The sequence below is a fragment of the Engystomops pustulosus genome, chromosome 4 (genome assembly GCF_040894005.1).
Source record: "Engystomops pustulosus chromosome 4, aEngPut4.maternal, whole genome shotgun sequence".
NCBI lineage: Eukaryota > Metazoa > Chordata > Amphibia > Anura > Leptodactylidae > Engystomops > Engystomops pustulosus.
In genome coordinates this window covers 73,719,822-73,734,945 of record NC_092414.1, presented here as the reverse complement: position 1 = coordinate 73,734,945, position 15,124 = coordinate 73,719,822, and the positions used below count along the sequence as shown (strand labels likewise).

At 43.1% G+C, this 15,124-nt stretch overlaps 1 protein-coding gene across 1 annotated transcript in view; it reads right to left on the bottom strand.

Annotated features, from left to right (window-relative positions):
* Positions 1 to 3,522: 3,522 nt before the first annotated feature.
* SNCB (synuclein beta) overlaps positions 3,523 to 15,124 on the bottom strand; it is a 44,119-nt gene continuing 32,517 nt past the window's right edge. The window contains exon 7 of the mRNA XM_072146250.1: positions 3,523 to 4,416. Within this exon, the coding sequence (XP_072002351.1) occupies positions 4,384 to 4,416 (33 nt within the window). The 3' untranslated portion in view covers positions 3,523 to 4,383. The remainder of the gene's footprint in view (positions 4,417 to 15,124) is intronic.

Sequence of the window (15,124 nt, the reverse complement as noted above, 5' to 3'; positions counted from 1 at the left end):
GTACCCGCGGCATCAGTCTTTTTCACTTGGGAAAGGGTTTCTTTTCCCCGAAACATGTCCAAAGCTGTGGCAGTTGTCCAAAGTCTGGATAATCTCAAAGTATAAAGCAAATTTGTCAACACAGCTAGAAATGTATATAACCAGATTATTCTTTTCTATATCTTTCCAACAGAAATTGTCTTGGTGTGGCAGCTAGAGTCTGCAGGAAGATGAATTTTGGAGCATGAGAAAATTAGTATGGTGACTGGGTTCAAATCCCATCTAGGTCAACATCTGCAAAGAGTTTGTATGTTCTCTCCGTGTTTGTGTGGGTTTCCTCCAGTTCGTCCAGTTTCCTCCCACACTCCAAAACATACTGGTAGGTTGATTAGATTGTGAGCCCAATTGTGGACAGGGACTCATTTGGCAAGCCCTGTGCAGCGCTGTGTAATCTGTGAGCGCTATATAAATAAAGGAATTATTATTAATAACAATATCTTCCAATAACATAAGGTCAGATAAAATATCATATAAACGTATTATATTTATTTCTTCAGGTTCCTTGAATCAGTTGGGATTTTTACAACCATCCCCTGTACCTTATCGCAATTGGGTCCTACAGAACTTTAGGGCACCTAGCAGTTGTGTGGATTGTATAGTATACAGTTGCCCTGGTTGCCAGTTAGTGCCAACAGGTCACTTTGGACTTGATCAGAGCAATGAACTAAACATTTGCCCTGACACAAGGCACATCAAAAACTTTGGAGAATCTGATCCATTCCAATGATTTTTTAAAGAATAAAAAAGTATTAAGGAGCAGGAAGTTACTTCACACAGTGATGTCAGTGCACTCAAATAACATATTCAGTGAGGTCACACTACATGGATAATGAAGACAGCAGTGTAAGAAACATACAAATGATTTCACAGTAAAGTGATGTCTTAGTATAGAAATAATCCAATAATGAATAATGCATGGAATATTTTTCTTACAAATGATGTCACATTTTCACCACCTTATGTCCCATCGTAATGCAGATTCCCATTTTTAATTAAGACTGAATTAATTCATTCAATCTTTCCTCATCACTGACATCTTCAATGCTCTGTAAGTGTATTGTGTCAGAACTTATTCCAGATGAGGGCTCTTTATAAAGTGGTAATATTACATCCATATCTCATAAGTCCATACCTCTTTTAATACATAATAAGGTCTGATAAAAGATATGGGGGGGGAAATTATTATTTTGCACATAAAAAGTCTCAAAAAAGAATGCAGAATTCCCTAAGCAGGTACACTTGAAAACAAACCCCCCCTTTTCATTGCTGGATAAAAATGTCTACACTTCCCAAATGAAAAATTTACATAAAAAGTTACATAAAAAAAATTACTCCAGCTCAGTTTTATAACGTAAAATTTCATTATCTCACCATTAAAATGGGCTCCAGTAATTAATTCATTATTTTCTATAGGACACTATGTTTTTGAGTGTGATTATTGTCAATCTTAATGTGCACATCTAAAAATGTTATCAGACTCAATTTCCTATACATTATGATAAAAAGGCACTCATTTAAGCAGGAAAATATAATTTTTCCTTTTAATAAATCTTTAACTTTTAGTCTCTGAACTTCAACAAAATGTAGTCCAGACATTGTACATGCATTTACCTTTTTGTGTGCAAACATAAAGCTAGGAATGTTCTGGCACACCTTTTCCCAATCTAGCTTCCTAGAATAATTTGCGCAAATGAATCAGCCTTGCGGCAATTCAGAACGCGTTTAATAAGAGGAAACAGCAACAAACATAAATTACAGGACAAGAAAAAGAACTAACAAGGCGCAAAAAAGGCAAACTGGAGACACAATGGGGGTCATTTACTAAGGGCCCGATTCACATTTTTTACAGCTGGTTACCCGAATTTTACCATTTTGTGCTGGTTTTCTTGAATTTCCCTGGGTTTTTGGTGCACGCTATCGGATTGTGGCGCATCGGCGCTGGCATGCACACAACGGAAATCGGGGGTCATGGCTGAACGACAACCCGACGGATTCAGAAAAACCGCCGCATTTAAAAAAAAAAGTGCACCCAGCAACATTTAAGAAGTGTCTGCGCTGTGATTGTGTCGCACGCAACCGTTTTGTGACGCAGCTGATTCGGACTGAGCGGCGTATTTAACTTGCAAATTGTGCAACAAATTCATGATTTCTGGTGCACGTTCTTAGTGAATCGCTGCATGTAGCATTATAGACGGACAATGCACTTTTAGTGATATCTAGTCACTTTTGTTTGCTTAAGACTCTGGCTCTCTATATTCACTACACAACCACTTTTGACGGAGCCTTATATATATGTACATAAGGAAGCTAAGAGGACGGCTGTTATCTAATGAAATTGGGGACTTAGCAGCAGGTGAATGAGACTGCAATAGGCTACTACTATCTACATATACTCTCAGCCCCTACTGACCAATGACTTTCTTAATTTTACGTGTCCTAGATGTACTTTATATCCCTGGGATGATCTACATGGAACGTTATTTAGTGAGTAGATTCACAAGTCAGCTTGTAATTTATATGCATCTTCCATTGATTTCACTGTAAAAAGCTTGGAATCATCTACCAAAATACAAACATTGGTATTGATCCTGTCCAAGTTACATAACTGCCAATCCAGCATGGAATCCTGTGGTACCGGACTTACAACCATGGACCATGACCAATCGTTGACCAGCAGTCTCTGGATAGCAGGGGAGATAAAAACACATTTGGATGTCCGTGTTAAGGGAATGGGACACATTTACTAAGGGTCCGCGGACCGCGATTATCTCGGGTTTCCCGGCTATTTCTGTTCTACGCTGAATCGCACAGGGGATTTTGTCGCAAGTGATCGGATTGTGGCTCATCGTAGCCGGCTTTCATGCGACACAAATCAGGTGCGTGGCCGTCGGACAACCTGACTAATTCGGACAAACCGCAAAATTTAAAATTCAAATTGTGTAGCAAGATCAGCACTCACATACAACGGGAAGAAGATGGTGAACTCCGGCGGACCTGAGCGGGGAAGCGACACATTCATGAAATTGGGCGCACGCTGTAAGTGAATCGCAGCAGCTCCAAATCCTCGTCGGACATTCCAGTTCGGTGGAATGTGCCCCAATATGTCTACATACATATTTATGAACTCAGGCCCTAACCTAATTTGGAGGCTGGTTGAGTCTGTTTTCCGGGTGGTATCGAAAGGTGGTCCAATAATTTTATTTGGTGGAACCCCAGTCCAACACTGCATATGTTGGAACAGTAAATTAATTATAAATACAAGGGAGAGCACATATTTTTATCCCAATAGTAGGAGTTATGGGTCATTTCTGTATTTAAAATATCCCCTTATTTCATATACTTGCTTAGCCCCCCAGGTTGGTGCCTACCTACTTTACCAGGTCTTTGCCACTGAACTTCAGTTCACACCATAATCTGCTAACAACAATAACATTACTGTATACAAAACCAAGTCACCTACACAAAGAAAAAAACAATGACTGCTTAATTCTTCTTTTTTTTTATTCCTTTTGCAAAATTATTTGGAACACAAGGACATTGAAAAGATTCTGCATGGATTCTCACAGATTTTTATCTGCTTTACAGAACAGTCACAAATAAGTTAACCCATTTATATGTTTGTAGATATGTGTATATATGTATAAAAAACAACAGCAAAATAAATATCACATTAGAACACTGAGTAAACTATGTCAAAGATCAGTCATCCACAACTACATTTTTTTTGGTGTTTTCCCCTTTACTCGGTGACCATCAGAAAAGTGCAGGTGCACAAATTTATGGCGGCCATTTTTGTTAAGAAGGAAAGAACATTTCAGGTGTTTTTCCACCATCTCTTTATAAAAAGTTAGAACATGCTTTGTAGGTCGACACAAAAAAGAATATCAGCTGGTTCAATTGCAGTTGGTTGCAGGCCCTTCTGCTACTGAACAAGAAGATACACCAGAACGAAAAAAAAACAATGATAGACAAAATTCACCAAAAACCCCCGGCAATTATTCTCTGGGAGGGAAACAGAAATAATTCCCCGGGGGCAATATGACTGCAAAGACACATACAATGCATTCATGGGTTCATACATTACAAAGGGCATTTTGTAATTGGAAACACCAGTTTTGTTTGGACTATGACTCAACGCTAAGATTTACCATACATAAAACCACTTCACATGAGGCTCTCTGGAGGTGGAGTAGAGGAAGAGCTCACTTTTTGAGGAAAGAGAATGGGTGGACCATATCTCTTGGGGTAAGATAGGGTATTGGGGATAGGGGGATTTTTTTGTATCTTCATTATAGCTATCTTTGTGCTGATGCTGCTGGTGGCTGGGTCCAGAGTGAAGGGGTGTTATGCTTCTGGTTCATATTCCTGGTAATCATCCTGTAAAATAAGAGGCAGAAGTTTTAGAATTGATGGATACTAGATACTAGATATTTTTCATCATCAAAATATTCCAATATTAAGCACTAAAGAGGAGTTTTTAACACCTTTTTTCAAAAATATGTTTCATTTAAAAGCTATTTTGTCTTAGAAACCATTTATTTGACAAAAGTTATGGAGGCAAAAAGGAAAATTACAATTCACCAGGCCCCTTATTGAAAATAGTAATGTTTAAATAATGATTAACTTTTCAACAAACTTGTATAGTAGTGTTAGCAGTTCCAGTAATTATGAGAAATCTTGTAATATATTTTATCAGAGCAAAGTGCTTTCTTATCACTTAATTTGGCTCTTATCAACCTTCCTAACATATTTGAATTTCTGCTGAATTCTATCTTGCTAACAACAGGAATCCATGGGGGGGGGGGGGCATTTATCAATTGTGGTGCAGAGCTGTGTTTTTGGTGCACAAATTGTGCTATAACTTACTTACACTGGGATGTTAGATTGTGGTGCAAGGGGTTAATCAATCGGGCCACGACGGAAAAGGTTTAGAACTATTTCTACATTTATGGAGGTGAAATAGAACTCCATAGACCAGCATTTTGCAGCTATGTGTGCACCAAAAATTGTGCCAAAAGTGTGTCTGAAAATTAGACGCCCCCAAAAAAATAAAAAAGCGTAAGTGTTGGAAAAGGCCAAATAATGTGGCAACGACATGCCCCAAAGCAAAATTAAACACCAACAAAAATCTGACGGAAAGTCAATAATAAATGCCACCAAAGATTCATAACATGATGAAAGGTATCTATGAGTGACAGCATCTGGGTCTCCATCCCAGCACAGAAATGACTGCAAACTCCATCTAAAAGATTCAGAGGTGAGAACTGCTAAGACATGAAGATTACATGTTACATAATGAAGAAAAACAGTGTTATTCTTCATGTACACACACTGGACTGCTGAATTCTATAAAGTTTGTTGAAGATGAGGTATTAGAATTTTGTCTGAATTTCTTATAAAAAGATCTCTTGAAGAGTCAATTTACTATAAACTATGGTAGGTTTTGGTTGGTTTTACATACACATCTCACGAAAAGTGATTAAAATTGGTCAAAACCCTCCAGAATTTACAGAACTCCATGGAATAAAGCTTAGGAAATCTATCTTACTGTCTTAATAGGGTTTCTCAACAGAAGCTAAACAGTGACATTGCACTAAATCCTGCTACAGGTCACAGCTACACTGGACCAGGGGGGAGGACATAGGTAAGTATCAATCCAATTGAGGCCAATAAAAAACTCTTCAAACAAGGCTGTTTAGCTAACAAAGAGAATTAGGCCTCACGCATACAGCCGGGTGCAGAAGAGAGGAAGGGTGAGCGCTCCTCACCCTCCCCTCTCCATTGCAAGCCAAGCGTCCGTGCCTTATAAAATGGCACTATATAGGACATGTCCTGTATTTTGTGGGGCAGCCACCCGAGTTGATCATGTTGCGGTGAGACACAGTGACCAACATTTATTAAAGCCCCTGAACCAGGTTTTTGTCTAACTGCACTATACTCGATGCAACACAAAATTCTGCACTAAAAGGGGCGTTCCTGTGCACAGTCGGACCGTATGCACAGATGGACAGATGATGACTCAGGCGTCATGACTGAAGCGGAAGACGAAGGAGTCACAGCAGCTAGGTCTCCATCCCCAGCTCTGAGCAGCTAGGTCTGCATTCCCTGCTCTGAGCAGCTAGGTCTCTACTACCATCTCTGAGCAGCTAGGTCTCCAACCCCAGCTCTGAGCAGCTAGGTCTCCACCCCCAGCTCTGAGCAGCTAGGTCTCCATCCCCAGTTCTGAGTAGCTAGGTCTCCATCCCCAGCTCTGAGCAGCTAGGTCTTCATCCCCAGCTCTGAGCAGCTATGTCTCCAACCCCAGCTCTGAGCAGCTAGGTATCCACCCCCCAGCTCTGAGCAGCTAGGTCTCCATCCCCAGCTATGAGCAGCTAGGTCTCCACTGCCAGCTCTGGGCAGCTAGGTCTCTATCCCCAGCTCTGGGCAGCTAGGTCTCCATCCCCAGCTCTGGGCAGCTAGGTCTCCAGCCCCAGTTCTGGGCATCTAGGTCTCCAGCCCCAGCTCTGAGCGGCTAGGTCTCCATCCCCAGCTATGAGCGGCTAGGTCTCCATCCCCAGCTAGGAGCAGCTAGGTCTCCATCCCCAGCTATGAGCAGCTAGGTCTCCATCCCCAGCTATGAGCAGCTAGGACTCCATTCCCAGCAATGAACGGCTAAGTCTCCATCCCCAGCTATGAGCAGCTAGGTCTCCATCCCCAGCTCTGAGTAGCTAGGTCTCCATCCACAGCTCTGAGCAGCTAGGTCTCCACTCCCAGTTCTGAGCAGCTAGGTCTCCACCCCCAGCTCTGAGCAGCTAGGTCTCCATCCACAGTTCTGAGCAGCTAGATCTCGATCCCCAGCTCTGAGCAGCTAAGTCTCCATCCCCAGTTCTGAGCAGCTAGGTCTCCAACCCCAGCTCTGAGCAGCTAGGTCTCCAACCCCAGCTCTGAGCAGCTAGGTCTCCACCCCCAGCTCTGAGCAGCTAGGTCTCCATCCACAGTTCTGAGCAGCTAGATCTCCATCCCCAGCTCTGAGCAGCTAGGTCTCCATCCCCAGTTCTGAGCAGCTAGGTCTCCATCCCCAGCTCTGAGCAGCTAAGTCTCTATCCCCAGCTCTGGGCAGCTAGGTATCCAACCCCAGCTCTGTGCAGCTGGGTATCCACCCCCAGCTCTGAGCAGCTAGGTCTCCACCCCCAGCTCTGAGCAGCTAGGTCTCCATCCACAGTTCTGAGCAGCTAGATCTCCATCCCCAGCTCTGAGCAGCTAGGTCTCCATCCCCAGTTCTGAGCAGCTAGGTCTCCATCCCCAGCTCTGAGCGGCTAGGTCTCCATCCCCAGCTATGAGCGGCTAGGTCTCCATCCCCAGCTATGAGCAGCTAGGTCTCCATCCCCAGCTATGAGCAGCTAGGTCTCCTTCCCCAGCTATGAGCAGCTAGGACTCCATTCCCAGCTTTGAGCGGCTAAGTCTCCATCCCCAGCTCTGAGCAGCTAGGTCTCCATCCCCAGCTCTGAGTAGCTAGGTCTCCATCCACAGCTCTGAGCAGCTAGGTCTCCACCCCCAGTTCTGAGCAGCTAGGTCTCCACCCCCAGCTCTGAGCAGCTAGGTCTCCATCCACAGTTCTGAGCAGCTAGATCTCGATCCCCAGCTCTGAGCAGCTAAGTCTCCATCCCCATCTCTGAGCAGCTAGGTCTCCATCCCCAGCTCTGAGCAGCTAAGTCTCCATCCCCAGCTCTGGGCAGCTAGGTATCCAACCCCAGCTCTGAGCAGCTGGGTATCCACCCCCCAGCTCTGAGCAGCTAGGTCTCCATCCCCAGCTATGAGCAGCTAGGTTCTACTGCCAGCTCTGGGCAGCTAGGTCTCTATCCCTAGCTCTGGGCAGCTAGGTCTCTATCCCTAGCTCTGGGCAGCTAGGTCTCTAACCCCAGCTATGAGCAGCTAGGTCTCCACCCCCAGCTCGGAGCAGCTAGGCCTCCATCCACAGTTCTGAGCAGCTAGATCTCCATCCCCAGCTCTGAGCAGCTAGGTCTCCATCCCCAGTTCTGAGCAGCTAGGTCTCCATCCCCAGCTCTGAGCAGCTAAGTCTCCATCCCCAGCTCTGGGCAGCTAGGTATCCAACCCCAGCTCTGAGCAGCTGGGTATCCACCCCCAGCTCTGAGCAGCTAGGTCTCCATCCCCAGGTATGAGCAGCTAGGTCTCCACTGCCAGCTCTGGGCAGCTAGGTCTCTATCCCTAGCTCTGGGCAGCTAGGTCTCTATCCCTAGCTCTGGGCAGCTAGGTCTCTATCCCTAGCTCTGGGCAGCTAGGTCTCTATCCCCAGCTCTGAGCAGCTAGGACTCCATTCCCAGCTATGAGCAGCTAGGTCTCCATCCCCAGTTCTGGGCAGCTAGGTCTCCAGCCCCAGCTCTGAGCAGCTAGGACTCCATTCCCAGCTCTAAGACAAATGCCCCTAGGTCTCCATCCAAGTGCAGGGTGAAAAACTGATGAAAAAATACAGAATACAAGTCATGTAACCAGATATTTTGTTATTTCTCATGTACACACACTATATTACGGATTTTATTTATTTAGGCTTTAAGGAATATTAACTTTTTCTTTTCAGAGCTGAATTAAACCAGTTGGCAAATATCTTTTAAAGCTTCTCAGTATAACCCTCGTATCTCATTTGTAGTGCGCCAATGTGCCTGTAAAATAGCCTTGGATTAAATAATTAGGAATTCTCTAGGGACCACTAGAGGGCTCATATTGACAAAACGCAGTGACTGCAATGTCTTTTGCAGCATGTGAGCTTTCATAAGTATCCACCAGAGGGAGAGCTGGGTAATGAAATAACACAGCATGGCTTCCCTATGTATAGCTGAGCTTTGTCTGAACACATATTCTCTGAGACCCGCTAATTGTCACATATCATAGTGCCCCTGTTGCTTCTACAGATATTACTACATATGTTACAAAAATTTCAAGGATCACAATATACAATAGTTACAATATAACCCATGGCGAATGGTTCCATACCAGATACTGATACATTAAAATGCATTGGGGCATATTTACTAAGGGTCCGAACAGCGCATTTTGGGCGGGTTTCTTGTTTTTTTCCGTTTTGCGCTGAATTGCCCCGGGTTTTGGGCGCACGCGATCGGCTAGTGGAGTATCAGCGGCGGCTTGCATGTGACACAAATCGGGGGCGTGGACGTCGGTCAACCCGACTGATTTGGCAAACCACAGAATTTAACCCCTTCCCGACGCGCGCCGTACTAGTACGGCGCGCGCCGGGTCCCGGTGCATGGAGAGGGCTCGCGGGCCGAGCCCTCTCCATAGCCGGTAAGTCTTTGCTGCATATTGCAGCAAAGGCTTACCGGTAACACCCGCGATCGGTGCTAGCACCGATCGCGGGTGTTTTCTCTGCGATCGCCGCCGGCAATGCTGCCGGCGGCTTCAAAGAGATGGCGCCGCATGGGCGCCGCCATCTTGTCGTGGATCGCTGCTCCCCGATGACGTCACGGGGAGCGGCGATCCGTCGCCATGGTAATCTCGGGTGTTCCGAACACCCGAGGCTACTTCGTTAACCCATGCATTACAATGTGCTAATTATACATTGTAATGCATGGGGAGTAAAATCCCCATATACTGCCATACTGTAGTATGGCAGTATATGATAGGATCGATCAGACTACCTAGGGTTAGAGTACCTTAGGGAGTCTGAAAAATAGTAAAAGTAAAAATAAAAAAAAGTTTAAAAAAAAAAAATTATAATAAAAAAACCTAAAAATTCAAATCACCCCCCTTTCCCTAGAACTGATATAAAAATAAATAAACAGTAAAAATCATAAACACATTAGGTATTGCCGCGTCCGAAAATGCCCGATCTATCAAAATATGATAATGTTTTTTCACTATGTTTAACCCCGTAACGGAAAATAGCGTCCAAAGTCGAAAATGGCATTTTTTTGCCATTTTGAAAAATATAAAAAAATTAATAAAAAGTGATCAAAAGGTCGCACAGTCCCAAAAATTATAGTAATGAAAACGTCATCAAAATTCACAAAAAATGACACTATCCACAGCTCTGTACACCAAAGTATGAAAAAGTTATTGGCCCCAGAAGATGGCAAAATAAAAAAAAATATTTTGTACAGGAAGTTTTAATTTTTTTAAATGTATGAAAACATTATAAAACCTATACAAATTTGGTATCCACGTGATCGTACCGACCCAAAGAATAAAGTAGACCTTTCATTTGGGACACAGAGTAAAAGCTGTAAAATCCAAGCCCACAAGAAAACGTCACAAATGTGGTTTTTCACCATTTTCACTGCATTTGGAATTTTTTTCCCGCTTCCCAGTACACGCCATAGAATATTAAATACCGTCACTATGAAGTACAATTTGTTACGCAGTAAATAAGCCATAACACAGCTCTTTATGTGGAAAAATAAAAAAGTTATAGATTTTTGAAGGTGGTGAGTGAAAAATGGAAGTGAAAAAACTAAAAAAGGCCAAGTCGTTAAGGGGTTAAAAAGCAAGTTGTGTCGCAAGATCAGGATTCACATGCACCGGGATGAAGATGAACTCCGGCGGACCTCAGCGGGGGAAGCGACAGATGCAGGAAATTGGACACGCGGCAGACCCAAATCCTCGCCGGACAACGCACGGCGGGGATCGTGATGGGACGGGTAAGTATTTACATAACTTCTGATGCTGGTTCCAGTGGGAACCCCTGCTATTGGCACCAGTCTCCTTAGTACTAGCTGTGTTCCAGGGCACCTGCTGACTGCATAACAACTGCATAATCTGTATAGGAACACTGTTTTCTGCACAGCCAATAGTACTTACAGGGGGCATTTACAATTGGTCTGGTACCATGGGTCAGAGTAACTGAAGAGCTTTTTGCATATCGATTTTTCATAGTAGCTTAGACTGCTTGATGAATGTTACGTATCTGTTAAAGTCTGAGCGGAAAGTCATACAAATGCCATACATTTCTGTGAAAAATTTTCCTACTACTCGAGGGGACTAGAGCGGATTTCTGCCTAAATATAGGACTTTAATAGTCATTCTTATTAAGTCTGTCAACCACATCTGGATTCACTTGATAAATCTGGCATATGCAGGCTGATGTGTAAAGTAGAGCGAGATGACAAATGTCGCATATAGAGATGTCCATGAATTTGAATTTGACCTCTGTCTTTTAACCTGAATCAGAACCTACTGAGCATGTTCTGACTTCTGTTTGGATTTCTGAAAAAGCTCTGCCTGCTCTGACTTCAGTTTGTACACTGCCCAAATCTTTGCCTATCCTTTTGGTACTGTGCATCACACTGGGGCTCCTTTGCTAAGGGTCCGAACGCCGCACTTTTGTCGGGTTTTCAGAATATTTCCGTTTTGCTGCGAATTGCTCCGGGACTTTGGCGCGAGCAATCGGATTTTGGCGCATCGGCGCCGGCTTGCACGTGACAGAAATCAGGGGGCGTGGTCGTCGGACAACCCGACTGATTCGGACAAACTGCGGAATTTAACAAAGGTTTTGTGTCGCAAGATCAAGCACTGACATGCACCAGGAAGAAGCAGGTGAACTCCGGGGGACCTCGGCGCAGCAGTGACACAGGAAGGAACTTGGACGCACGATCTTAGTGAATTGCGCCGGACCCGAATCCACGTCGGACAACACACCACGGGATTGCGACGGGTAAGTAAATCTGCCCCAATCTCTCTCGACCTGCCACGTCAGCTGTCACGGTACACAGACTACCCCTGGAGGCAGCAAACTGGTTGCCCCCTGCAGCAAATTCTAGAAGGATGAACTGTTGAAAACCGGGTACCACTAAGAGAACACCCTCAGGAGTAGCCACAAGCTAAATCTGTTTAGTAGCACAGTGGGTTCAGGCCCCTGATGTACATTATTACTGAGAGCAGAATTCAGGTGCATGGAGGATATAATGATAAATAAGGTTATTTTCTGTTTAACTTTGCATTCCTCTGTTTATAGACTTTACACCTTGATAAACAGTAGAATATTTCACAAAAATTCCTTTAAAGCATGGAATTATTAATTATTAATTATTAGTAAATGGGGTTAATTTCAGGAGTCTAGCCATTAGCGTACATGATAATAGCAGGTAGCACTGAGGTTGCACTATGACTTTCTGCTGGACTTATTGGCAGACATAAGTTTCTGCACCTGGATGCGATTAATTATTAATCTCATTTAATCATACTTAAACAATTGCCGTAGCTCCGGTGAAATGTTCCACTTATGATTAAATTACTTTTTCCTTTTTAATGACACATAAACCAATTTTGACATAAAAGATCTAGGAGCACATAGTGTAATTTATTATTTGCAATTCAAGGGGTTTTCTGACATCAATAAGTTTTTCTTATCTTTGATCTCCAAGGCATGTGTGCATTACATCAGTAGCCCCCAATGTCCTTCCACAAACTTCTAAGACCTTAAGAGGTGCGTAACAGTAACTATTGAAAACTTCCAAGTCCTATAATATGTTAAAATTTGAACATTGATTTTTATTGATTTTCCAAGGATATTGTTCCAAAAAAGCATGAATAAAAAAAATGGTTTACAAAGAAATGAGATGTCGTTTCTTCTTTTCATAGTTATCACAAGGATTGTCAATATATCAATAAAGTGAAGGAAAAAATAAAAAAATAAAAAATAAAAAAAAAAGAAACAACCAAGAAAACAGTAACTTGGTGACAATAAATGGATATGTAGAGATTGTAATCATGCGTCGAGAACTTATATACCATATATACTTGAGTATAAGCCGACCCAAGTATAAGCTGAGGCCCCTTAATTTTACCACAAAAACCTGGGAAAACCTATTGACTCGAGTATAAGCCGAGGGTGGAGAATGCATTGGTCACAGCCTCCCCAGTATATAGCCTGCCGGACCCTGCCCCATAGTATATAGCAAGCACCTTTCCCCCAGTATATAGCCAGCCCCCTGACCCAGTACATAGCCAGCAGCGGGGGAAGCCGGAAAGGTGAGTTTTGATATATTTTTGATATATTTTTTTACTTGAGTATAAGCCGAATTTGGGTTTTCAGCACATTTTTTTGTGCTGAAAAACTAGGCTTATACTCGAGTATATATGATAGTTAAACATTGATAGTATTATATGACGAACTAAGCCATATGTCCCAATTATTTAAGAAGTTAGGGATCTTGTGTAAGCACTGGGCAATCGTTTTTTCATACAGGCAGTTTTCATTTACTTGAACTAATTACTTCCACAAGTGGCGGAGGGGCAGGGTTTTTCCAGTATTTGGCAATAATATGTTAAGATTTGAGTCAAATATAGCAACATAGTCATTTGGAAACTATTATACTTCTTTATGGACAGAAAGAGAGGAAGAAGTGTAAAGCAATTGTTCCAGCACCAACGTTAATATTAAAATCCCCAAATTTTTTTCATATCCATTTAAAAAACTTAAACATGGCATACACCAAACATGACTGGAAAACAAGGAAGCATCAATCCAGCTGACATGTTTTAGACATTGTATTGTCCTTAGTCATAGTCTGGCTAAAATGTCCGAAACGCGTCAACTGGATTGATGTTCCCCTGTTTTCCCTTCATGTTTGGTGTGTTTCATGTTTCAAATTTTTTAAATGAATATGAAATACATTTTGAGATTTTTATAATAATGTTAGTGCTGGAACATCAAACCAACTATACATACGTGTGCCAAGAAGGGTGAGCTAAAATTACTTTTTAACATTTTAATATCCTTTGTCAGAAACAGAGGTGGCTTGTCATTATCAAGATGGTAGTGTCACATTACCTTTGGGGAACAAAATATTTTTGCAAAGAAAAACAGCACAAGACAATGACACAATGAGGCATCAAATAGATTCAGACGGCCGTTTTGAACGTCCGTCTTAATATTCCACACTCCCCGTATGGCACATGGCATGATGGATCTACTAAGAGGCTTTGGCAGAAAATCCAGCTATACTCTCCGACTCCTTTTCCGGTGCAGACTATAAGAAATATGGCGGACCGGGGCACTCATGCCTCAAAATACCTCAAAGAGGACCTATCACCCCCACCAAACATGCCCCCCATAATCCACTCTCCAGCCCCTTTCTATATATGCTAAATTTATTTTAATGTATGTTGGGAGAACTGTTCCTAAAAGATCTGACCTCTTACCAAATAAGAGGTCAGATCCACATATCTCCTGCGCTGGCAGTCAGGTTTATTTATGAGGGGGACGGCACTCCTCTGTATGGTCTGGCTGACACTCCCCGCGCCCCTCGGTTTGACTTCTCGTATGCTCTCAGTAAGAGAAGCCGGCATCATTGCATATATTGAGCAATCGCTGCCAGCACTCCGTGATGCGGGCATGCCGAACTGACGGCCGAACATTAGATATATCTGGTGGAGAACTGGCAGCATTTGTGTAATATATGCAATGCTGCTGGCTTCTCTTACAGATCCCCGCTTCACTTACAGGTCCCCGCAGCTGCTGTCAGTTTGGCAAACTGCCAACTTCTCTTACAGGTCCCCACTGACAGTGGCAAGAAGTGAAATAGGGGGCATGGTGGAGGAGTGTCGGGGGATTGTCGGCCAGACTATACAGAGGAGTACCGGCCCCCTCATGAATAAACCTGACTGCCAGCGCCGGAGATACCTGGAGCTGACCTCTTATCTGGTAAGAGGTCAGATCTTTTAGGAACAACTTTCCCAACATACATTAAAATAAATTTAGCGTATATAGAAAAGGGGCTGGGAAGAGGATTATGGGGGGCATGTTTGGTGGGGGTCTTTTTGGGGGTGACAGGTCCTCTTTAAAGCGGGCAGAGATGGGGCTTTAAAACTGGCAGAGAAGGCATAGTATATCACCCCAAATGTCTGTAAATTCTTAGCCACATGGTCATCTCACCTTACAGAAGTCTCTGTTTGTGAATTTTCTTTTCTTTCTAAAGTAAGTTGCTCAGTTTTTGACTTGACATCAAGCCATTTTTTGCATATTTTAGGTTTTTTTTTCTTTAAAACAAATTAATTTGAATTAATATTATTGGTGTGTTGAGTTAATAAGGAGAGGTAATTGCTCACAACACTCATCTTTTAGGCAGACTATGCT